The sequence below is a fragment of the Protopterus annectens genome, chromosome 5.part0 (genome assembly GCF_019279795.1).
Source record: "Protopterus annectens isolate FY-2018-M chromosome 5.part0, PAN1.0, whole genome shotgun sequence".
NCBI classification, from domain to species: domain Eukaryota; kingdom Metazoa; phylum Chordata; order Ceratodontiformes; family Protopteridae; genus Protopterus; species Protopterus annectens.
The window spans coordinates 1695433845-1695457785 of record NC_056735.1 but is presented as its reverse complement, the minus strand read 5'-3'; the positions used below and the strand labels follow the sequence as shown (position 1 = coordinate 1695457785).

The 23941-nt window shown below is 39.2% G+C and overlaps 1 protein-coding gene across 1 annotated transcript in view; it reads left to right on the top strand.

The window, feature by feature from the left end:
* The window catches only part of SPAG17 (sperm associated antigen 17), a 3638922-nt gene that overhangs the window by 2533968 nt on the left and 1081013 nt on the right, over positions 1 to 23941 (top strand). Inside the window, exon 32 of the mRNA XM_044071485.1 lies at positions 12654 to 12845. Within this exon, the coding sequence (XP_043927420.1) occupies positions 12654 to 12845 (192 nt within the window). The remainder of the gene's footprint in view (positions 1 to 12653; positions 12846 to 23941) is intronic.

Below are 23941 nucleotides of genomic sequence, written 5' to 3'. Positions count from 1 at the left end.
GGGACCTGAACAGATAAAGACATCTGTAAACTTACAGGTCACAGGTAATCTTATCATAAGTATAATACAAAAGACAGATCAATGTACATATATATTTATCATGTCAAAAGACACACACATATTTTATAGCTCTTACAAAAAGCTCTGGATTAGTTTTTAAAGTACAAGTGCCAATATTTCAAATGTCTGTAATACTCTTAACACATCAAATATCAAAATATTTAAAAAATTATAGCTTATTAAACTACTTTATAAACATATGGACATTACTGAGATCAAACAGAATATCTTACTATTTCTATGGAGTAAAAAAAATAATAAAAAAAGAATTGCAGTCTATATTGTATTCAAAAGTTACAAAGTGTGAAATTTAAATCCCATTCTCTTTTCCCAGATTAAAGCATATTGAAAACTCTGCTTTACTTTCTATCAAAATGTATATACTGATTCAGCAATAAAACATTCACGTTTCAACTTTGACTTATGAAATGAGATACTTCAGGTAGTCTTGGTCAATCTAATACCATTCAACATGTAAAAAGCTTCAACATTCACAAGACCAAGCTCCACATTTCAGCTTTCATATTCTTTTGGAATATTCTGTATGGTTTTCTATGTAAAGTATAGTATATGAGACCTTGTACATTCACATTTCTGTCATATGCAAGTATAAGCAATAGACATCTTTCTTAAAAGCAGATTATTTAAATCTATTTTTGTCTTATTTTCCCACTAGCATTCTACCTTATTCTGTATATCTTGTATTTCTATAATATCCCATCAAAGAGCTATTTAATCATCAGTTCACTATTAAATATTCAATATTAAATATTATAGTATGTGTACATATTTCTTAATTTACTGATAACACACTTTTATTAATATTACATGGTAAATATTGTATTCCTTGTGTATATGCATAGTCATAAGATGTTTACTCTTATTAATTCTAATGTTACAAACAGTCTTGACTTTATATAAAATAATTCCTACTTGTTTAATTTGAATACTTGTGTTTAGCCATTGTCAACTGCTGTTCTAATCTAAGCTTTACATTCTGACACCAGAATCTGGCTGCAGCATATGAAAATGGCAACTCACAGCACACAGTAGCTGCTAATTTCCTCTGTAACTTTCTCATTCTTTGGACTAATACAAAGAAAATTATGGCCACAAAATCAAAGTGAATCTCATATTCAACCACTTTTTATTACAATACACTAAATTGATAAGCACTTTCGTTCTTTCATAAAAACTTCATCAGATCTTCACTTTGAGAGCTTCACTTTGAGTTTGTGGCCATAACTTTCTTCATATGCATCCATAGTTTGCTGCTTTTATTGTGTTTATTGAGTTTCTCATTCATCTTAGTTCTTTTAAGCTGTCTGAGTCAGTAAAACCATCTAACTTTCTGCAATTAATATGTACAGTTAATATGTGTAGTGAAAGGTTAATAACACTGCAGCATAAGCTGTTAACATGTAAAATGTTGGCAAATTATGTTACAACTTTATATATAGACACGCATACACACACACACACACACACACACACACACACACACACACACACACACACATACACACACACACACACACACACACACACACACACACACACACACACACACACACACACACACACACACACACACACACACACATATATATATATATATATATATATATATATTATATGTTATAAATTAATGTAGCTTTTTCTTACCAATTCTTCACTTCTAAGAAAAAAAGAGATGTAATTTTGAGCAGACTTCTCACATACATACTTCAGAAAAGAAAAAAATAGAAACTTCAGTGATGAACTTTGACCTAGATTTTCTTCAGCACAGCTCAAGGTGGGAAAATTGTAGCATTCTGAAGAGATGGAACATTATTTTGTTCTCAAGCTTTCTCAGTATGTCTATTATTTCATAAATGATGTGTGAAAGGAATATGTTGCACAGAAACAAGGAAAACAAAATCACTAGTACTTTAACATTTCCAATTAACATATTACTTAGATCTAACATTCAGTTAACGCAGCAATGCACATACTGAGAGTTGTTGAATAAAATAAAATTCCTAACTTATATAGCTTTAAAATTACCAATTCTGTTGCTTATAATGTAATGTCATTTTCTTACAGAAAGTATTTGTTTAACATTTAAAACACTTTTATAGGTTTAGTTAAATTAAATATATTAAGTCTTTCACTGTAAATATAGAAAAACAGTAAACGTAACTCTTTATATTCCTCATCATGAAAAAAATGTTTTAGCGTAAAATATAAATCCATAACTTACATACATTTTGAGGCTTAAAGTCCAGTACAAACCTTTTTCTTAAAAGGCAAATCTATTGTTTCAGAAAATAATATTTCAGTAATCAGTGACTAAGAAACTTTGTTTTAGGCTTTTTAGTTTTAGAGCAGGTTTCCAAGAATCCAGCTCACTCTGTCTCTTCAGAGTACAGTATACTGTTCCACTCCATTTCAGTATTATGGATTTTAATGCTGTTAACAAAAGTGGATGCCTCCTACAGCATGTTAAATATTTTTGTTTCTTCAGAAAGGAGTAATTTGATCTTTGCAGGAAACATCAAAGTGGCTTTAATATTGTTTTTTTTTAAGTTCCTTGATCAGTGGCAAACAGGATGTTCTTTTACTCATTACTTATAGTTATTATCAAATCTGACTACATGTTCATCTATTTTAATAGGCAGGCTGGGCCATGCTGCTTTTAATATTTGATATTTTCCTAAGCTAGACATGAACTTAACTATAGTTGAGCGTGGTGGTGAGTTTTCCTTCTTAGAAGGTGTTCTGAGGGATCTATGTGCTCTTTCAATTCCAAAACATAACATTTCAGGTAGATTTAATGTTTTATGTAGCCAGGTAGTAAAGAAGTTTGTTATATTGTCTCCCTCATAGTTTTCAGGTATACCATAATTTCTAATGTTATTTCATCTCAGTCTGTTTTCTAAATCATTGAGTTTTTCTATGCACCATTTGAGACTCACCTTGAGTTATTCTGCTTTTGTGATCATTCAAAGTGTCTTCCATACTGCTGATTTTTGCTCCTTGTTGTTTCACAATAGCTTAAAAATGTTCTATCCTATTTCTGGTCTCTTTTTTAAAACATTTTAGTTTTGTATCCAGTTTGTCTAGTTTAAGTAATATATCCTGAATACTATATAATACTGACTCATTGTCTCTTCTTCCTTAACTAAACAGTCATAATTCTGGCAAAAAAACTATTGGTTTTGAGGAACTCGAAGCTATAAATATTTTCACCACCACAAGAAAAAGCCAGTAGAATCTTAACAGTTTAATAAAAAGTCACACGTACCCAAAGCACACACACAGCTTGGATAGGATAAAAATCCAAACATAGATAAACAGAAATTCTAAACATGCAGTACAAAAGTACAAAACTTGTTTTCTCTAGTGCCTCAGCTGTTCTAGCCTTTACAAAGTAAAATATTTTTACTCACTATTAATGAATAAAATTAGCTAGCAATTATCTTCAGATTTTAATTTTTTTGTTTACATTGTCTGTCAGAGAAAAGTTTTCAGTTAACAGAGCTTTCACCAGGTGCGTGCTCTCTGTTAGCCATCTTAGCCATGCCCCTAATGATTTTTTTATAGTTGATTAGAAAGACTTTGGTGGGTGGCTCAGTCTGAAAGATTTTGTTTGTTTTTTGCATGCTTTCTTTTCTAATATATCTTTCATTTCATAGTCATGCTATGGGCAAATGAAACTCACAGTATGTCAACTTTCTACAGTGTCACTTTAGAATTAAGATTTATTTATGAAATAAAGATAGCTCTTATTAGATATGCTTCTCTGTTTTTATTCCCTAATGAATATTCTCTTCCAGCTCAGCAGGAATTAAGGATCATTGTAATGCTCCCTCAGTTTACATTGTTTCAGAGTAGTCTCTCAGACTTTTGATTATCAGTTTTGGTTCAATCAGCATCTTTATATTCTGTGATAGTGGTCTTTCTGCAAGCAGTTCAAGTATTAATGTTTGTTATTTTGCAAATCTGCTTCTGTTGACTAAAACTTTACCTAAACTTCTGTGACAGTAGGAAACTTTCAATGTTTTCACCATCTTCAAATGGAAATATGACCTGTGTTTTGAACCTTGACTCTAGATGATTGTCACTGTTGAGGTGACACTCTGACCCTATGTGCAAAAATGAGAAAAGGGATTGTGAATGGGATGGATGCACTGCTCCTTGAATCATCATCATCAGCCTCCTTTTTTCCCCATTTTTTTCTACATGGGGTTGGGGTATCGTGTTAACTGTCGCCAACTCTCTCAATTCAGCGCCACACTCCTGCCTTCTTCAACACTCATGCCTGACTGTCACAGATCTTCTTTCACACAATCCATCCACCTCTTTGCTGGATGTCCTTACTTCCTCTTACCTTCTTCCTGTCTGTCCCAAATCTTCCTCACCAGATTATCTTCTGCTTTTCTACACGTGTCCAAACCACCGTAATCTGCTCTCTTTGATATTTTCTGCAATTGGAGCTACTTTGGCTTCTGCTCTTATGTCCTCATTTCTTTGTCTGTCCCACAGTGTGCATCCTACCACCTTTCTCAGTCACTTCATTTCCATCAACTCAAGTGTCTTCAACCGTTCTGCCTTTACTGCCCAGGTTTCTGTACCATACAGTAGTACTGGTTGCACCACTGTCTTGTACACCTTACTTTTCAGCTTCTTTGGCATTCTTCTGTCATGGACTACACCTGATATTCTATGCCAGTTGGCTGAAGCCTCACTGATTCTAGCTTTGACCTCTTCATTCAGATTACCCTTCTCCTCAACCACCCCTCCCAGATACTTGAAGCTGTTTACCTGTTACACTATCTTCCCTTCTATCTCTATTCTCTGCTTCTTCTGATTTCCCCAATTTGGTGCCATTACTGTCTTATCTGTGCTTAGTTTCATCCCATGTGCCTTCAGATTTTCATTCCATTCTTCTATCCTTTGCTGAAGTTATAGCTCAGAGTCTGCCTGCACTTCCATATCGTCTGCATACAGCAGCTTTGTTAATCTGTCCCCTCCATCCTGTTTGTTAATGTAGTCTATCACCAGTATTAACAGTAGTGGGCTCAGAGCTGAACCCTGATGTACAGCCACTCCCACTGGGAACCTCTCTGTGAGGCCAAACACTGTTCATACTTGAGTCGCTGGGTCCTTGTACATAGCCTAAGCTAATTCTACCAATGTTTCTGGGACTTCAAACCACTGCAATACTGCCCAGATTAGCTTTCTTGGGAATATGTCATGCTTTCTCCAAGTCTAGGAATGCCCATTTGGACTCTCTCATCTCTAGCTTCTTCTCAAGTATATGTCTCAATGCAAACATCGGGTCAGTTATGCTGCATCCTGATCTGAATCCAAACTGCTCATCTCCCATCTTACATTCTACTACTCTGCATATACGTTTATCAGTCACCCTCTCCAGAACTTTCATGCAATGTGGTAGGAGTTTGATCCCGCTGTACTGCCCACAGTTGTGGATGCCCCTTGTGTTCCTGTACACTGGCATGAGTATGCTTATTCTCCAGTTATCTGGAATACGCCCTTCTCTCCACATTGTTATTAGCTCCCTTAGGAGCCATTTCTCCCCTATCTCACCCAGCATCTTTGTCATATCTGCTGTGACATCACCTGAACATGCTGCTTTCCCTGACTTCATCTTCCTTAGTGCTGTTCTTACTTCTTCTAAGTTGAGCTCCTCTTCGTCTCTCATTTTAAGGCTGTTTCTGGGGCAGTACAGCTTCTGTGGGGTTTTCTTCATTCAGAAGCTACTGGAAATACTCCTTCCATCTATCTGCCTTTGATGTCCTGTGGACTGGTGCGCAGGTTGTTGCTGGCATCCTTTATAAAGGGTGTCTGAATATCTTCTTTATCTTTTTGTCTTTACCTTGCAACCTGATATAGTTTATTTGTGCCCCTTACTGAGTCACTTTCCAGAAGCTGGTGGAGTGTCTCCGATGCTCTATTCTTTGCTATTGCAACTTCTTTCTTAGCTTCTTTGTTAGCCAACCAGTAGTCCTTCCTAGTCTGGTCAGTCTTTTCTGTCTCTCATTTCTTCCTGCACTCCTTCTTTCTTTTGATGACTTCCTGGACTGCCTTCCACCACCAGCTTTCCTTATGTACCTTATTTCCATACCTGGCTCAGCCACATATCTTTTCTGTAGTCCTAACACATGCTGTTTTAGGCACTCCCACTCTTCTTTAACTCCTCCTATTTCTTCCTTTTCTTGGGGTGCTAGAGCCCTAAATAATTCCTTGAACTGATGTACTTTCTCTGCAGTCAACTTGCAGGTCTTCAGCCTGGTCTCTCTTGACCTTAGAGCCTTTTCTGACCACTGCTTACAGCTGATTGTGGCAACTAATGGTTTATGACTGTTTCACTGGGGATGACTTTGCAATCATGGATTCTACCCCAGTGCCTTTTCCTTACTAGGAGGAAGTCTACCTGAGTTGCATGCTGGCTACTCTTGTATATGATCTTGTGGCTGTCTCTCTTTCTGAACCATGTGTTGACTACTATCAAGCCATTTGCCAGACAGAAGTCTAGAATGGCTTCTCCTTCTTTATTCCTGTTACCCCCCTCATGTGGACCCAGGCAGTCCTCATATCCAGTTCTGTCTGTCCCAATCTGTGCATTCAAGTCACCCATTATCAACGCTAATTCATCTTGTCCTGCTTTATCTAGTAGGTCCTGCAACTGCTGTCTGACTGCACTCTTTTCCTCACTATCACAACCCTGCTGTGGGCCATATGCTGAGATTGTGAATACCGCCCTATCATTACACTGGAGTCTGATTGCCATGAGTCTGTCATTAATTTTGATGATATCCCTCACTGCCTTCTGAAGCCTCTCTCTCACCACAATTCCTACACCATTTCTAGCCTCTCCCCCTCCTGAGTAGTTGAGTCTGGATCCCAAGCCAAGTGGCTTTGCTGCACTGCCCTTCCATCTTGTCTCTTGGATACATAGGATGTCCAGTCGCCTCCTAATCATTATGTCATCCACTTCCAAGCTGGGTCCTGTCAGTGAACCTACATCAAGTGTAGCAATTCTCAGTTCATGTTTGAGCATAGCAATTCTCAGTTCATGTTTGGCAGGTTGGTTGGTTTTACGTACAGAGCCATCCCAGGTAACCCAGGCTGGGCAACTATATACCAGCCAGCCAGTAGCTTATTGGCCCAGAGCTGCTGGGCTTTATGGCGGGCACACACTGGCCAATAGGGGTACATATACCCCTCCCACCATTAGCAAAGGTCCCTGGCATGGGTGAGAGTAGGCCGGGTCCTCGACCCACTTATCACCGGTAACTAACCATGCCCATTTTTGGAGACACTAGTCAACATGCCCAAATCACCTAGAGCCATATTTTATACCATCGAGTGGCTAGCCCTGCCACGACATGCAGTCTGTGATCCACAGTTCTCCCATCTTGAGGATATTGCGCACCACAGTAGATACCCAAAGTGGTTGGTCTGTACAACTCTTCCCCCTATAGGGCACTATTTAGAGTCTGTGCTGCTTCATTCATTGGTGAGTTTAAGATGGAATCACTCAGCATGTTTTTCAGACATGGGAAAAACCCAACGGAGACACAGAGAGAAGATGCAAACTCCAAACAGGTATTAGTTGGAGGTCAGGATCGAACCTTGTACCTTGTGCATGGGAGGTGAAGACCTTAACCATTAAGTACTGCTCCTTGGGTAGACTGTATATCTGAAAATTGTTAGACTTTTGGGGGCTTTTCCTCCTTTTGTCTTGCATGTTTTAATTGATCAGGTAACCTTTCAGTTAGAGATGCAAAAAATGACTTAAGAGTACGTCTGAATACAAAAGAAGAGAACTGAAAGAAATATAAATAATTGTACTCTTCTCAAAAACATAAAATAGCCAAAGTTTCGAACCACATCAAAAAAAGACAAGGAAATCCACTGACAGGACATGCTGTTCTTTATTACATCCGTTCTGGTACCTCGGCTTCTCGCCTTCTGTTGGAACATTTTCAGATTCCAAATATGTTCCTTTATATACCAATCCTAACCAACAATAAATCAATTAAACTTTCCCAATTACATTAATTACATCCTTAAGTGAATACTTCACCACAAAACCAGTTTTTTTAAAATAGCAAACAAACTGAAAAGAAATGCTCTTCAGCCTGTGAACAATACCTCTGTTAAATAAAAATTCATTCATAACAATATATGCATACAACTGTAATACTTTTATTATACAGATAAATTACTCAGTTAATATATAAATATACAAACACATGTATATACATATATATATGCACACATACATATATATACATGTGCATATATGCATACAAAGATATACATCCCAATATTTTCACACTAAATTAAATACATTCATTATAAATACATCAAATATTAATACAAACACTAAGTGCAATTTCCTAACAGAATTGTATACATTCTTTTAAACTTAATTTTAATTTTGTAACCTTTATTAACTTTAGTTCAAATGTATTACTAAGCTGTATTAAATATTAAAATTATTTTCCAAATTCATTCCCTGGGGATGTAAAGTATGAAAATGGATAATCATATGACTTTCCAGTCTGTTCAACTGATGTTTAAAATTACCACCTAAAGACGTGGGATGTGCAAGAATACTAAAAAATAAATTATTTTCCAATCCTTTGTGTTTTGACAAGAAGTGCATAGCTACTGAACTTTCAGTTTTTTTCCTTCTCACATCCCCTAAATGTTCCATAATACGCACTTTGACCTTCCTCGTAGTTTGACCAAATAAATAATTGTACTCAGCTTGCACAACCAAAAATTTTAATGCAATAAAATAAAAAACATAAAGTAAGCGCTTTCGCGACTACAAACTGTCGCTTCATCAGACAGCTGGCAGTTAAAAGTGTATCATTATATACAACATTAATTACATCAGTGTTGTTTTTAGTAGTCTATGTACTGCGGTGGTGGTGCTGCGGTAGTGTTGTCGCCTCATAGTTAGACATTGCCCGTTCGATCCTCAGAGCGTCTTCTGTGTGGCGACATGCGTGAACGGGCATTCCTTCATTGAAGGTTGTGCGTTAGGCCCGGCAAGCCAGCACGTAACATTCTACTACCAATCATTAGCAGACCGGAGTTCCGCTGTGGCGACCCCTAACCGGGAAAAAGCCGAAAGACACAAACAAATCAGTGTCTTTTTAAAAACGCTTGACTATACCCTTTATTACATCAGCTGATCAATTAATTAATGATGTAATTAATGTTGTATATAATGATACACTTTTAACTGCCAGTTGTCTCATGAAGCGACAGTTTGTGGTCGCGAAAACGCTTACTTTATGTTTTTTATTTTATTGCATTAAAGTTTTTGTTTGTGCAAGCTGAGTACAATTATTTATATTTCTTTCAGCCTTTCAGTTAGCTTGTTTTGTCCTGCTCATTTTTTATACCATGGTGAGTGATTCCATTTCATTGTGTTCCATTATACCTGTTAATACTATTAATGGCTTACAGTAACAAATGCTGCTGTGGAGGCTAACAATAATAAATGGATTAGTGTTGATTCTGTGGATTGTTGTCCTTCCTCAAAGGAAATAATTATCTTAACTAGTAACAGATGTCCTCCAAATGTACAGCTTCACTTCTAGCACAGAGGACTATGATCTGGTCTGTGATCATAACCACATTACTATGTGTTTGGGACATGGATGCCAAGAAAATCACCTTGAGAGTGAAGCTCCAAAGGTGAATCTTGGTGTCCATGTTGACACACAATGGAGGGTTACCATCAGAGACCCAAACATAATTCATAGTAGTACACAGAGCTTGTTACAGGAAAAAAATGCAAAGTCTTTTACAGGCTTTGAAAGTTGGTAAAACCCTTGGCAGTTATCAGTGCCTAGCTTGAGACCCAATAATAACAGTGTTTAGAAAAGTGCTTGACAATTGTTAAGCACCTTCAGAGTGCTATTAATATCAGATCACACGCTACAGTAGCATTTAAGTAGCTTGTCTTTTTCCCCAATATTGGAGCTTAATCTTGGTGCTCAGTGTAATACAGTGAACTTATGAACAACGTTAGCAGAATATTTTCATCTTGGTGAGGTTTGGACTCTGTCTTCTACAATGACAGAATTATTTGACTGCTTATTTTTATTTTATATTTGTGCAGTCTTGCTAACATGCCTCATGGGAGAGCTTTCATTTTCCATCTAGAGCCACAGTAAAGAGATTCACCTATGAAGTAGTACTTATTTATTTATTTAATTGGTTATTTGCAGTTTGTTAATTGGGAAAGTCCATTGGGCCAAAAATGAACCCGTTTTCAATGGACGCCCGGGGAGAAAAGCTCCGTATACAATTATTACACAGCTAATATCAACAAAGTTAAGTACAATACAGTTTTCAAAACTACTAAAAACACAGTAATATAGAAGACAGAAAAATAAGATTTGAGCAAGGTGTTGTAACAAAGCATTGAATGAAATTAAAACATAAGTATTTTGTAGTACATAAGTATAATTTGAAGTGCAGGCACTTATGCACTCAGTTTCATGAGGTGAGAGGTAGGAAAATTAGCAAGAGAGTAGAACAGTGAAAGGTGAATAGCCTGAGTTATGAGTAAGGAAACAGGGAGAGGGAGTGAAAATAAAATGAAGGGAGTCACTGGGTTGAGTTTTGAGAAAGGAGAGAAAAAAAAGGATGGAGGAGCAGAAATGATATAGAGGGAGTCAGGTGAGGTGAAAGCATGAGCATTCCCAGTGAGAAGACAGGTGAGAATGGAGCATGGTCTTCAAGGCGGAGTGGTTGTGGGTGATTTGAATGTGGGTGGGGTTAATTCCATAGGCGAGTGAGGGAGAAAGGCAGGAGAAATTGCCCAGGTGCACGTAAGGATTTGTACATTTCGAGGAGGTTCTGGTTACTGGACCTGAGTAGTCTGTCAGGATGATGCAAGGTAAGTATGGAGGAGAGGGAAGGGCAGTTAGAGGGTTTGAAAATGAGTTTGTGAGCAGTTAACAGCTGAATGTAAGAGAGATAGTGGGGGAGTTCCAGCCAGTTCGAGTGGAGTGCATCACAGTGGTGGGAGGAGGATTTGGTCCCAGTAGCAAACTTAGAGATTTTATTGTAGCAGGATGACAGTTTTGACTTTAGGGAGGATTGAAGATTGGTAAGGAGAGGGTCTCCATACAACAGAGAGGGGATGAGGTAGGAAATAGACAGTATATGTTTGGAAGAGGGAGTGAGATACCGGCTGTGATGATACAGCATTCCGAGCTTTTAGTGTGTTTTTTTAATACTAGTTTGTATAGGATCGTCAGACTTTAAATGTTCATCAATGATAACACCTAGAAGTCTTGTATGGGAAAATATTTAAATGGGAATCTTATTCTGACTAACTATAGAGAAGGAATTTTTATTGATAGAGGTATTTTTAGATGGGGTAAAGATCATGATTTTGGTTTTGGATGCATTGAGAACAAGGTGATTTTTCAACATCCAAGACTCTGTATAAGAGAAAGCATCTTGTGTTAGTTGCATGAGTTTGGGGAGAGATTGAGCATAGCAAATTATGGTGGAATCATCCCCATATTGGACAAGTTTGGTATTAGGAATCCACTGATGAAAATTATTAATGAAGATGTTAAAAAGTAAGGGACCCAGTATTGTGCCTTGTAGAACTCTTGTTGAGTGTGAAAGAAGGAAGAGGTACTATTGTTCCACTTGACGGCTTGCTGTCTGTTAGAAAGGTAACTGAAAAAACAGTTAATAGAGGAGGGGGAGAGATTGAGAAGAGAGCATTTGGACAAGAGAAGGTTGTGGGAAATAGTATCAAAGGCCTTTGATAAGTTTAGGAGAAGGCTAGATAAAATGTTGCCAGAGTCTTCAGCACAGTTGATGATGTCAAGGAAGGAGAGAAGGGCAGTGGTAGTACTATGTCCAGGTCTAAATCCATGTTGAGTTGGAGAAAGAAGTTGATTGTCTAGGAGGTAGGGAAGGAGGTGCAAGTGTATGCATTTTTTAAGGACTTTTGAGTTAGGGGACAGGATGGCTATAGGATGGAAGTTGAAAATTTCAGTGTTGTTGCCTCCTTTATGGAGGGGAATGATGAATGCTTTCTTCCAAAGGAGGGGTACATAGGATTCTTGGTTTGAACAGTTGATAAGTATGGTGAAAGGAAGGGCTATGCCATCAGCAGCTAGCTTGAAAAAGTTGTGGAGGTGTAAACAGAAGCCATAATACCCAGCAAAACCTGAATAGACCCTTGAAGGGCATGCAGACTCCAAACTGAACGTGCTGCAGCTGGGAACCAAACTAATGAAACAAGTGCTTACTCCATCTGGAAACTAAACCAGAAAACCAAGTGCTGTTTGACAGCAATACAAACAGCATGTCAGGGCTGGAATTTTATGTTTATGCACTTTTAAATGATAATTATATGCATTTCTTTTCTTATGATTTGTTGTACTATATATTTACTTTTACATATTTGAAGCAGAGAAGTGGTTATACTAATGTTTTATTCAACAAAATGCAATAAAAATTACCAAAAGTTCAATTTTCCCTGTAAAAAGTTTTGCCTTACAAATGTTTCATTCTTCATCTTTTTATAGGTATTGCCTTCTAATTCAGGCTCACTCTGCATTGATCTAGATGGCTGTGCAGTTTATAATCCAAAGTCAACTAGTGAACATACAAGTGATGTTAACGATGCAGTGTTAAAAGTACAGGGTAGAAGTTGCATCATGAGACACACCTCTAAAATCATTTGCGAGACCATCGATATAGATGGTAACCTGTTTCAGGTAGGTATGGTAGCATGTTAGACAATAAGTGAGTTTCTGTTTATAAAACATGTTAATGTTAGAAGAACTGAAAGAAGAGGTAGACTTTAGATATTTGTGAATATCATAAATTTAAATAGCACTGTACTGGATCATTCCACAGCAACAATAAAGAGGTAATAGGAAAGCAGTTTTTAGAATTTTTAAGGAATGAGGATGTTATAAAGAGTGTATTTGTTTCATTGGTCAAACTTTTTAATGATATAAAACATCTGCACTGAAAGAATTAAAAAAAAACAGTTCAAAAGCATCTTATAGATAAAACCATCTGCAAGTATTACAGGAACAATAGATAAATTATCTTTCCACCTTCAAACTGTACCGTTTAGGTATAATGTGGACTTTCTTGTGATTTATGTCTGTTCTACTATGATTTATGATTGCTCTATTCAGTCTGTCTTCCATCGTTTATTATGTTGATAAATTGTTTGCTCTGTACCTGGATTGTATTATGCTCTTTTCTGTTATCTTCAGTATGGTTCTATCAAGCCTTGGTCATGGCTAAAAATGGTCAACATGCTAGACCACTTACCTAGTCAGCAAACAGAAAGTAAATTATTAAATTAAATAATTAATGAATTTTACCAGGATGAATTAACAAAGCCACGGTGGTACAGTGGTAGCGTTGTTGCCTCACAGCAAGAGGTTCTCCTATTCGATTCTCGGCTGGAGTGCCTTTTGTGTGGAGTCTGCTTGTCCTCCCCGCGGTCGAGTGGCCTCCGAAAGACATGCGTGAATGGGCATGCCTTCGCTGAAGGTTAGGTGTCGGGCTAGCAACTCGGCACCATAAAAATCTATTGCCAATCATTAGCGGACCGGAGTTCCTCTGTGGCGACCCCTAACTGGGCAAAGCCGAAAAGACAAACAACAACCAGGATGAATTAACAATCCCTTTGAAATAATAATTTGTTGTTTTATTGTGTATTTTTATACCGGATTGGTCGAGGCCCGGGTTAACAACGATCACCACCAGTACTGTTAGCCTACAGGGTGCTGGTGGAAATTGGGCTACAGTTGGCTGAAGGAGGAGAAGAGGCGGAAGACATGACCGAAGGCAGGAGGAGAGGAGAAAGGCTAGGACTGTGGTAGTGAGGGTCAGAACTTTGAATGTTGGCAGTATGACTGGTATAGGGAGAGAGCTAGCTGATATGATGGACAGAAGGAAGGTTGGTATATTGTGTGTGCAAGAGAACAGATGGAAGGGGAGTAAGGCTAGGTGTATCGGAGGTGGGTTCAAATTGTTTTATCATGGTGTGGATGGGAGGAGAAATGGCGTAGGATTTATTCTGAAGGAACAGTATGCTGAGAGTGTTTTGGAGGTGAAAAGAGTGTTGGATAGAGTGATGTTTATGAAGCTGGAAATTGATGGTGTAGTGATGACTGTTGTTAGTGCGTATGCTCCACAAGTTGGGTGTGCAATGGATGAGAAAGAAAGATTTTGGAGTGAATTGGATGAAGTGGTGATGACTGTACCCAAGGGTGAGAGAGTGGTGATTGGAGCAGATTTCAATGGGCATGTTGGTGAAGGGAACAGATGGGATGAGGAAGTGATGGGTAGGTATGATGTTAAACAAAGGAATGCAAAAGGTCAGATGGTAGTGGATTTTGCGAAAAGGATGGACATGGCTGTGGTGAATATGTATTTTAACAAGAGGGAGGAGCATAGGGTGACATACAAGAGTGGAGGAAGATGCACACAGGTGGATTATATCTTATGTAGGAGGGCCAATTTGAAGGAGATTGGAGACTGTAAAGTGGTGACTGGAGAAAGTGTCGTTAGGCAGCATAGGATGGTGATTTTTAGGATGATGTTGGTTATCAAGAAGAGGAGGAGGAGTGTGAGGGCAGCAGCAAGTGGTGGAAATTGAAAAAGGGTAATTGTGAGTTGGAGTTCAGGGATGAGTTAATGCAGGCACTGGGTGGCAGTGAAGAGTTACCAAATAGCTGGATAACTACAGCAGAGCTAGTAAGGGAGACGGCTAGAAAGGTGCTTGGTATCACATCTGGACAGAGGAAGGACGACAAGGAGACATGGTGGTGGAATGAGGAAGTACAGGAGAGTATACAGAGAAAGAGGTTGGCAAAGAAGAAGTGGGATTGTCAGAGAGATGAAGAAAGTAGACAGGAGTATAAGGAGATGCAGTGCATGGCAAAGAGAGAGGTGGCGAAGGCTAAGGATAAGGCATATGAAGAGCTGTATGAAAGGTTGGACACTAAGGAGGGAGAAAAGGACCTGTACCGATTGGCTAGACAGAGGGACCGAGCTAGGAAAGATGTGCAGCAGGTAAAGGTGAGAAAGGATAATGAGGGAAACATACTCACAAGCGAGGAGAGTGTGTTGAGGAGATGGAAAGAGTACTTTGAGGGGCTGATGAATGAAGAGAATGAGAGGGAGAGATGGTTGGATGATGTAGGGATAGTGAATCATGAAGTACAATGGATTAGCAAGGAGGAAGTAAGGATAGCTATGAAGAGAATGAAGAATGGAAAGGCTGTTGGCCCAGATGACATACTTGTGGAAGCATGGAGGTGTTTAGGTGAAATGGCAGTGGAGTTTTTAACCAGATTGTTTAATGAAATCTTGGAAAGTGAGAGGATGCCTGAGGAATGGAGAAAAAGTGTTTTGGTACCGATTTTTAAGAATAAGGGTGATGTGCAGAGCTAGTAACTACAGAGGGATAAAATTGATCAGTCACAGCATGAAGTTATGGGAAAGAGTAGTGGAAGCAAGGTTAAGAAGGGACGTGATGATTAGTGATCAGCAGTGTGGTTTCATGCCAGGAAAGAGCACTACAGATGCGATCTTTGCTCTGAGAGTGTTGATGGAGAAGTACAGAGAATGTCGGAAGGAGTTGCATTGTGTTTTTGTAGACTTAGAGAAAGCATATGACAGGGTGCCTAGAGAGGAGTTGTGGTATTGTATGAGGAAGTCAGGAGTGTCAGAAAAGTATGTAAGAGTGGTACAGGATATGTATGAGGGTAGTGTGATAGCGGTGAGGTCTGTGGTGGGAGTAACGGATGCATTTAAGGTGGAGGTGGGGTTACATCAAGGATCAGCTCTGAGCCCTTTCTTATTTGCAATGGTGATGGACAGGTTGACAGACGAGATCAGACAGGAGTCCTCGTGGACTATGATGTTTGCAGATGACATTGTGATCTGTAGTGAGAGTAGGGAACAGGTGGAGGAGACCCTGGAGAGATGGAGATATGCTTTAGAGAGAAGAGGAATGAAGGTCAGCAGGACTAAGACAGAATATATGTGTGTGAATGAGAGGGAGGATAGAGGAATGGTGAGGATGCAAGGAGTAGAGGTGGCGAAGGTGGATGAGTTTAAATACTTGGGGTCAATAGTTCAGAGTAATGGTGAGTGTGGAAGAGAGGTGAAGAAGAGAGTTCAGGCAGGATGGAGTGGGTGGAGAAGAGTGTCAGGAGTGATTTGTGACAGACGAGTACCTGTAAGAGTGAAAGGGAAGGTCTACAAGAGGGTAGTGAGACCAGCTATGTTATATGGGTTGGAGACAGTGGCACTGACAAAAAGGCAGGAGTTTGAGCTGGATGTGGCAGAATTAAAGATGTTAAGATTTGCACTGGGTGTGACGAGGGTGGACAGGATTAGGAATAAGTATATTAGAGGGTCAGCCCAGGTTGGAAGGTTTGGAGACAAAGCCAGAGAGCCACGATTACGTTGGTTTGGACATGTGTTGAGCAGGGATGCTGAGTATATTGGGAAAAAGATGCTAAGGATGAAGCTACCAGGTAACAGGAAAAGAGGAAGGCCTAAGATAAGGATTATGGATGTGGTGAGAGAGGACATGCAGGTGGTTGGTGTGACAGAGCCAGATTCCAGAGGACAGGAAGAAATGGAAACAGGTGATCTGCTGTGGCGACCCCTAACGGGAACAGCCGAAAGAAGATGATGATTGTGTATTTGTTATGCCTTTGCCACTTTAGTAGAGCTTTATGAAGTTCTGATACTTTTGCTGTTTAAAAGTTTAAAAGCTTGCTGGCAAGTGGAATTACCTGAAGCTAGTTGAATGAGGAGGAAAGTGTTAGCGATTTAGCTGTCATAACAAATATTCTACACATGCCACACATGGTGAATCTTACATGAGTAACTGAAACTAAAAAAAAAAAATCAATAATAATAACATTTCTCAACATTCTATAAAGGAGTGTACTAAATATGTTATAATGTATAAATATTCCCAAACTTGTTTTCTGGGCCTGTGAAATATGGAAACAAGGGTAAGCTACAGAAAATGAGTAAAGTTGCTAAACAAAGATATCTGGTAAACTTTTCTGATAAAATCCCTTCCATAAATCCTACTTGTAATTCTGATAAATTCTATCATAGTTTATTACTACAATGCTGGTTTTCTGCAGTCTCACCATACAGCTCTTTCCTACAAGAAGCTCAAACACTTCCATCTCCTTACCTTCTGATAATAAATTTAGTCAAAGTGAGAATATTGACTAGAATAAGGAAGCCCCCTTCCCCCAGGAAATTATTTTTAAGTGTTTGTGCTATTAATTTAATGTCATTTGATTGGTCAAACATGCTTTTGTCAGAAGTGAGGCAGGGGTATCTCAGATTAGTGGAATCTGTGTTCTCAGTCTCTTTAGTTCCTCCTCACTTTTCATAAATAATTATTATCTTTATGTAACTCTATCAACAAAAAGCCTGAAATGTTACCTAAAACGTTTTGATATTTGTATAGAGTACACAAATCCTATTCATCCACTCTACCTGATCCCACATTGCTCAAGCCTTGAAGTCTTACCTTCCCATTTTGCTCAGTTCCCCCCTTACTAGCCCAGATCTTGTTTGCTGCCTTTCAATGTAGCAGCAATATCTTGGCATATAGGTACTCTGCCTTATATTTCTGCTTTTTTTGCATTAGAAATGTCATTGTTTAAGAGATAATATTTAATATTAAATGGTGTTTACTACCTTTTCTTAACCTTTAAATTGTCTCTTAGATACAGTCTAGAAATAGTAGTCCTTTTAGCTCTTCTTCTTGTTGACTTTTGTCATCATCTTTCTGCCCTCCCTTTCTATCTTTGGTAGAGTTAGTTTGTTAGAGCTAGTGTCAGTGTTTCTTAGATAAATATTCTTAGGAATTTAAGTACTTCTATTCAATAGCTTACATCTTGTAGCTATTGTTGGTACTGGAATTTTTAGAGTGTTCTTGGTTTAATCAGTGATTGACAGTTAAGTGTGGGTTGGTTCTTCTCTGGATTCATTCAGTGCTCCATTTGGGTGCTTGTCGTGTCTTGTAGCCTTTCCATTATGAAGAAGACCACTAGTTTCAAAAAGTGCATTAAATGTGGACACAAGATCCCTCCTCAAGATTTCCATGATCTTTGTGTCATATGTTTGGAGGTTTCTCATTGAAGCCCTGCTCTCCTATGATATTTTTGCTGCCTCTGGACCCATGCACTAGTGGATCACCAGAACAAGCTGATGATTAAGGGGCATTTTCCTTCAAATCCAAAATCTGCAAAACCTAAAAAGTAAGGTAATAAGCCCTCCAAGTCAGAAGAATCTGATCCTAAGAAAAACCTAGTGATTCTTCTTATCTGTTAGTAGCTCCTAAGGGACTTAGGATTGAAGATCATGCCATATGGACCCTCCTGTCTTTTCCTATGACCTTCCTTGGCCTTTTCAACAAAATCCTTCAGGTCTTAACAGAAGCACTTCAGAGGCTGATGGTCAAAATCATCTTTTGCAGATGTTCCTAAAGACACAGATTGAGATGGGGACAATTGCAACTCCATCAGCTTCAAAGCCAGTCAGATCCATTCACTTTACCCCTATCCAGGCACCCTCACTCGTCTGACCTATAGCTGTGGTCCTTTTGGAACCATATTTTTCAAATGGATCCTGTAGCTTGAGAGCCCTTGATATAAACTTCATTGGCAATGAGGTTTTTGGATCTAACTCATTTGGTTTCAACCTCGTCAAATCCAGTTTCTGAGCCTTAGGTTCTAGGACTCAGATGGATGCCCCCATTGGTTGCTTCAGAGATTTCTACCTTCGATGCCTTGGGTCCAATCCCCTCCTTAGTGTTGGCCCCTTGGGCAGAGTCACTTATCCCTCCTAAATCCTTGTTTCACTCCTTCATAGGGAAGTTGGATCCAACTACAGGAGCAGTGTTCTCTGATCCACTGGAGGTTGGTGTGACCTTCCATGTATTGGAGAGGATCATTGTTTTGCCACACAAGGTGGATCCACAGGCTTCACCAGCTGTGGTTCCTTTCCTAATCCCTCCTTCAGTTTGTTGACTTCTACAAATGCATCCATGGGTCACATTTGTTCCGCTGACCCCAAACCTTCTGCCCTGGTGCAGGGACAGTCTTCAAGGGACTGAGGAGCTCATCCCTTAAGCCACCTAAGAAGAGGAAATGTAAGAAGAAACATCTAGACTTCCCATAGGAGTCAGTCACTTCAAATACTGACATGGATGCAGGAGCAGGATCACCACAGTCCCCTCCTGATGATGCTTCCTTCAGAGGCATCCTGTAACTTATGCACCAGTGGGGATCATGCTCCACTGAACCTCCCTCTCAGGAAGACCCAGTCTTGTTTGAGGCATACAGAATGACCCCTTCTATGTCCTGTGAGGTCCCACCTTCTAACAACTGATAGAATTGGTGGTGAGGAAGTCTTGGCAGGAGCCTGACCCCTGTGTGTCAGTATCAGATAAGATAAGATAAAATACTGTCTCCCCCAAAGAAAAGCCATTTTGGGATAAAACTCCACCTGTAGACTCCATAATCATTGCAGCAGCCACTATGACAATGTTATGTGAGGACTCTTCTTCCATCCATCCACCCAACAAGGAGTTTCTGGCAGTGGATAGGCTGGGGAAGCAAGAGTATGCTTTCAGCTCCTCTGCTACTTGGGCCACAAACTATGCCACCCATATAACGAGATTCCAGAAAGATCTTGCTAAGCAAATGTTATCCACTCTGAAGAGTCCAATTTCTCTGGAGTCACCAAAGCAACTTCAAGTCATTCTGTTAACCATGTCCAACATTACCAACCTCTCCATTCAACTAATGCATAATGTGGCAAACATAACAGAGAGAGACCAGCCCAGGCAGGCATCACTTTGAGATGCCATGCTTGGTTTCATTTATGCAATTTTGCAAACAACTTTAAAGCGTCCTTCACCAGTACTCTCTTTGAAGGTACTACCCATTTTGGCTCTATGTTGAAAGAAAGGATGCAGAAGAGTGAGCGGGATGGTAAGACTCTGTAGTGGGCGTTAAATTGTAGGCCTTCAGCTTCCATTTAACAGGAGCCAAAAACGAACCTCTCCCTATCTAGTTTTGAAAGTCCAGATGTTAATACAACTCCTCTTCTGATAGATGGCCAAGGAAGGCAGCTCCATCAATGGACACAGGCCAAGTGACTGAGGTGGTCCAAAGAACCAGGGTTTGAGTCCTTTTACTATGGACCTCTTCAGAATCCCTGGAGGCCTGTCCGATTGCTCAACTCTGGAGGCAGTCTGGGTGCACACATCCCTCTACCAGCACCTGTGGCTTACCATCACATGAGACAAGTGGGCAAGAAGGATTATATTCAGGGACTATTTTATCCCATTTTAGGAAGCTCCCCCCATCGCCATATGTCCCACCCAGTCAGGCAATGGTCGCTATGCAAGAGGTTCATTCTCTTCTTCAAAAAAACAGCTATGTGGGAGGTCCCACCAGATTAATCCGGGTCAGAATTTTATTCTAGATTCTTTTTGGTTCCAAAGAAGTCAAAATATCTCAGGCCTTTCTTGGACCTAAGCCTTCTGAGCAATTATGTCAAAGACATGTTTTTGAATGGTCTTGGTACAGTCAATTCTTTTGTGTATTCAGAAAATAAACAAAGGTGCTCCACAGATCTCCAGAATTCTGCATACATTCACATTAAAATATCAATGAAATCCAGGAGATTTCTGCACTTCTGCTTGGAAACCAGTCATTACCAATCCAAAGCCCTGCATTTTTGATTTCACCTCAGCCCCCATGGTGTTTCACCAAATGAATGGCAGTAGTAGCAGCCCATCTACACCTTCCAGGATTCAAGATATTCCCTTGCCTGTGGTCCTGGCTGCCTCTTCAAAGGACTCTCTTCCCATTAATCTAGGAAAATCAAATTGGATTCCTTCTCAACATCTGTTTTACTGGGATGTCAGTTGGGCACAACTATAATCCTTTTTTCTCTTCCCAACGATAGAATTTTATCCTTGAACTGCAAAACAGAATCTTCTAAAGTTCAGTAGCCCTTCAGTGAAATTAGTTTTGAGGGTACTGGATCTCATAGCTTCTTCAGTATTGATGGTGCAGTTTGCTTCTACATGAGGATTCTGCAGTGGCTGCTGCAATCACAATGGTCTTAGAAGCTCAACCCTCTTTCTCATCCGATCATGGTAACTCAGTCATGCAGGAAACATCTCTAATGGTGACTTCATTCTCACTGAGATCAGTAGGCAGGCTCCTCCAGGTTCCTCCCTACCAGCAGCTTTGACCATGAATTCATGTTCCCTCAGGTGGGGGTGAGGGTGGGGGGTCATTGTGAAGGAAGAATGGTCAAAAGTTTATGGTCATACTCTAAGGCTTGTCTTCATATAAATGTTCTGGAGATGCGGGAAGTTATCCTTGTGTTGCAGGAACTACAGGATTTTCTTCCTCCAGGAGTGATAAGTATGTCGACTCTAGATCAATGTGTATATGTCTCTTTAAGAAGCTATCCAAGGGCTTGCACTTGTGTATAAATACTGAGTACATGCGAGCCTGATTGCCATTTTGTAGTAAGCTGTTGATATGTAAGCATGTATGTATGTAAGGTCTGTTTGGTAATCGGTTCATTTATATTTAATGATGCTGCTATCCATCCTGATGTGTTTCTGTGTAATAAAGCATCTAAACGAACTACCCTGCCTGCTTGTCATCTGTGTCAGAGGATGAGAGACATGGTGTCAGAAATGGGATGGTTGAAATGACTTGTGACCAGAAAGACCCCTAGTTTCTTCAATTTGAATTTGAGAGGCATCTAGTTAATATTAGAGGAATATACAGAAGTGGATCATCCTATTGCACATATAATTAGCAAACAGATCAGAAACAAATTTCACATGTTAAAACTTGCTCAAACCATTTCTTATTCACAAAATATGAAACAAAACTTGCAGAACTCTCTAAATGATATTAAAATAAGTCAAAATGTCTGATACTGATAAAAATATTCAAATTAGTACAGCAAATGTTTGAAATAAAGTCTGAATTGCATAAAATGAATAAAACAAATAAAGTAAAAGGAAACGACCACATTTTTCACTAAGCTCATATTTTTCATATTGATTAAAGCTGTCTATTCACATTTGTTCAGTGTTCCAGTAATGTTATTTCGCAAATACAGCCATTTCAGACCATATTTCGGAAAGTACAGTATTTTGTTACTGCAAGCTGCAGAAAGGCAACATATTCATATATAATTACAAGGGCCATATTTTCAGTGTGTTTTGGGCATACTTTGTTGGCATGGCTGAAGGATTTCAAAAACCAAGTGCACGTTTTTGATAATAATATTGCAGAGAACTGGAGAGTGTTTGAGCAACAGTATGATATTTTCATACAGGCTGCATTTTCTGATAAAGATCACTGTACAAAGGCATTTATTCTGCTTAATTTAGCTGGGCCAAAAGCCACTGAAAGGGAATGTTCATTTGTGTACACACCTGCTATCTTTGCTGGAGAGGGGAAATCCATCATATTGTTGTACCGGCTGAGTCAAGGGAAGACCCTGAGTGCTTAAAATGTAAAGTTAGAGAAATGTGTAACCCCCAGACAAACATTACAATGGAAAGGCACTTATTTTATACAAGGGATCAAAGGCCTGGTGAAACTTTTGCAGCATATATAACTGATTTAAGAATTAAGGCTAAAACGTGCAGATTTGGTGTTTTAAGGGATGAGCTGATAAAGAACAGACTTGTGTGTGGTATTAAAGATGATGCTGTGAGAAAGATTTTGCAACATGACAGTGATTGAACTTTGAATAAGGCAATTGAGATTTGTCAGATATGTGAGCTCACAGAAAAGAACACAAATATGCTTACAAATGAGAAAGGCATGTATCCAGTAACTTCTAAAGCTCATGTTGATAGCATGCAGCACATGGTTAAAAGAAACAGGCACAAGCACGTGGCAGCAACTGTAGCACCTGAAACACTCATAGGTAAACCCCAGAGCTTTCTAGGAAGTTCCAGAGTTCGCATAGCCTCGGTGAAGCATAAGAGTGAGTCAGCAAACTCAAAGCAAGGGCCAACACCCAGTTTCACTGGCAACTGTCATCATTGTGGTGCTAATCATGAATCTAAAAGGGGAAAATCCTTAGCTTTTGGTCAGCAATGCCAAAAATGTAATAAGTGGAATAATTTCAAAAGATTTCGTAAATCAAAAGCCACACATTATTTTACCAAAAAGGAACATTTTAAGAAATGAGTTGATCAATTAGAAAGCTGCAACACTACTTTTCATGTTGATGGTGTGGCAGTGTTTAGTGAAACAGTCAATGCAGTAGATTTATGGAAAATAATGAAGTATTTTTGTACTGTCTGGATAAATGGCAAACCCACAGAGCTCAAAGTTGATACTGGCTCAAAGTGCAATGTTATGTTTGCAGAAACATTTGCTAGAGTGTGTGCTGGTGAAAGGCTTGATTTGGTAAAGTGTGCGAAGCTTGTTCCTTATGGTCATGAAGAGATTCAAGCAGAAGGCTCAGTAATGCTTTCATGTTACTCTGCTGGGAGAAGCTATGACTTATTACTTTATGTGGTCAAGTGGCATGTCCACTTATTATTAGGGCTCAGAGACAGTTTGAAAATGGAACTGCTTTAATTTAGCAAGGAAGTCCACCATGTTAGCTTAAAAGACTACTATTCTAATTTCACCCAGTATATTTTTTCTACCTATAATGATTTTTTCAAAGACAAACTAGGCAAGCTTCCAGTTGTGTACTCCATGAAGTTAGACCCAGATGTCAGCCCAGTTATCAGGCC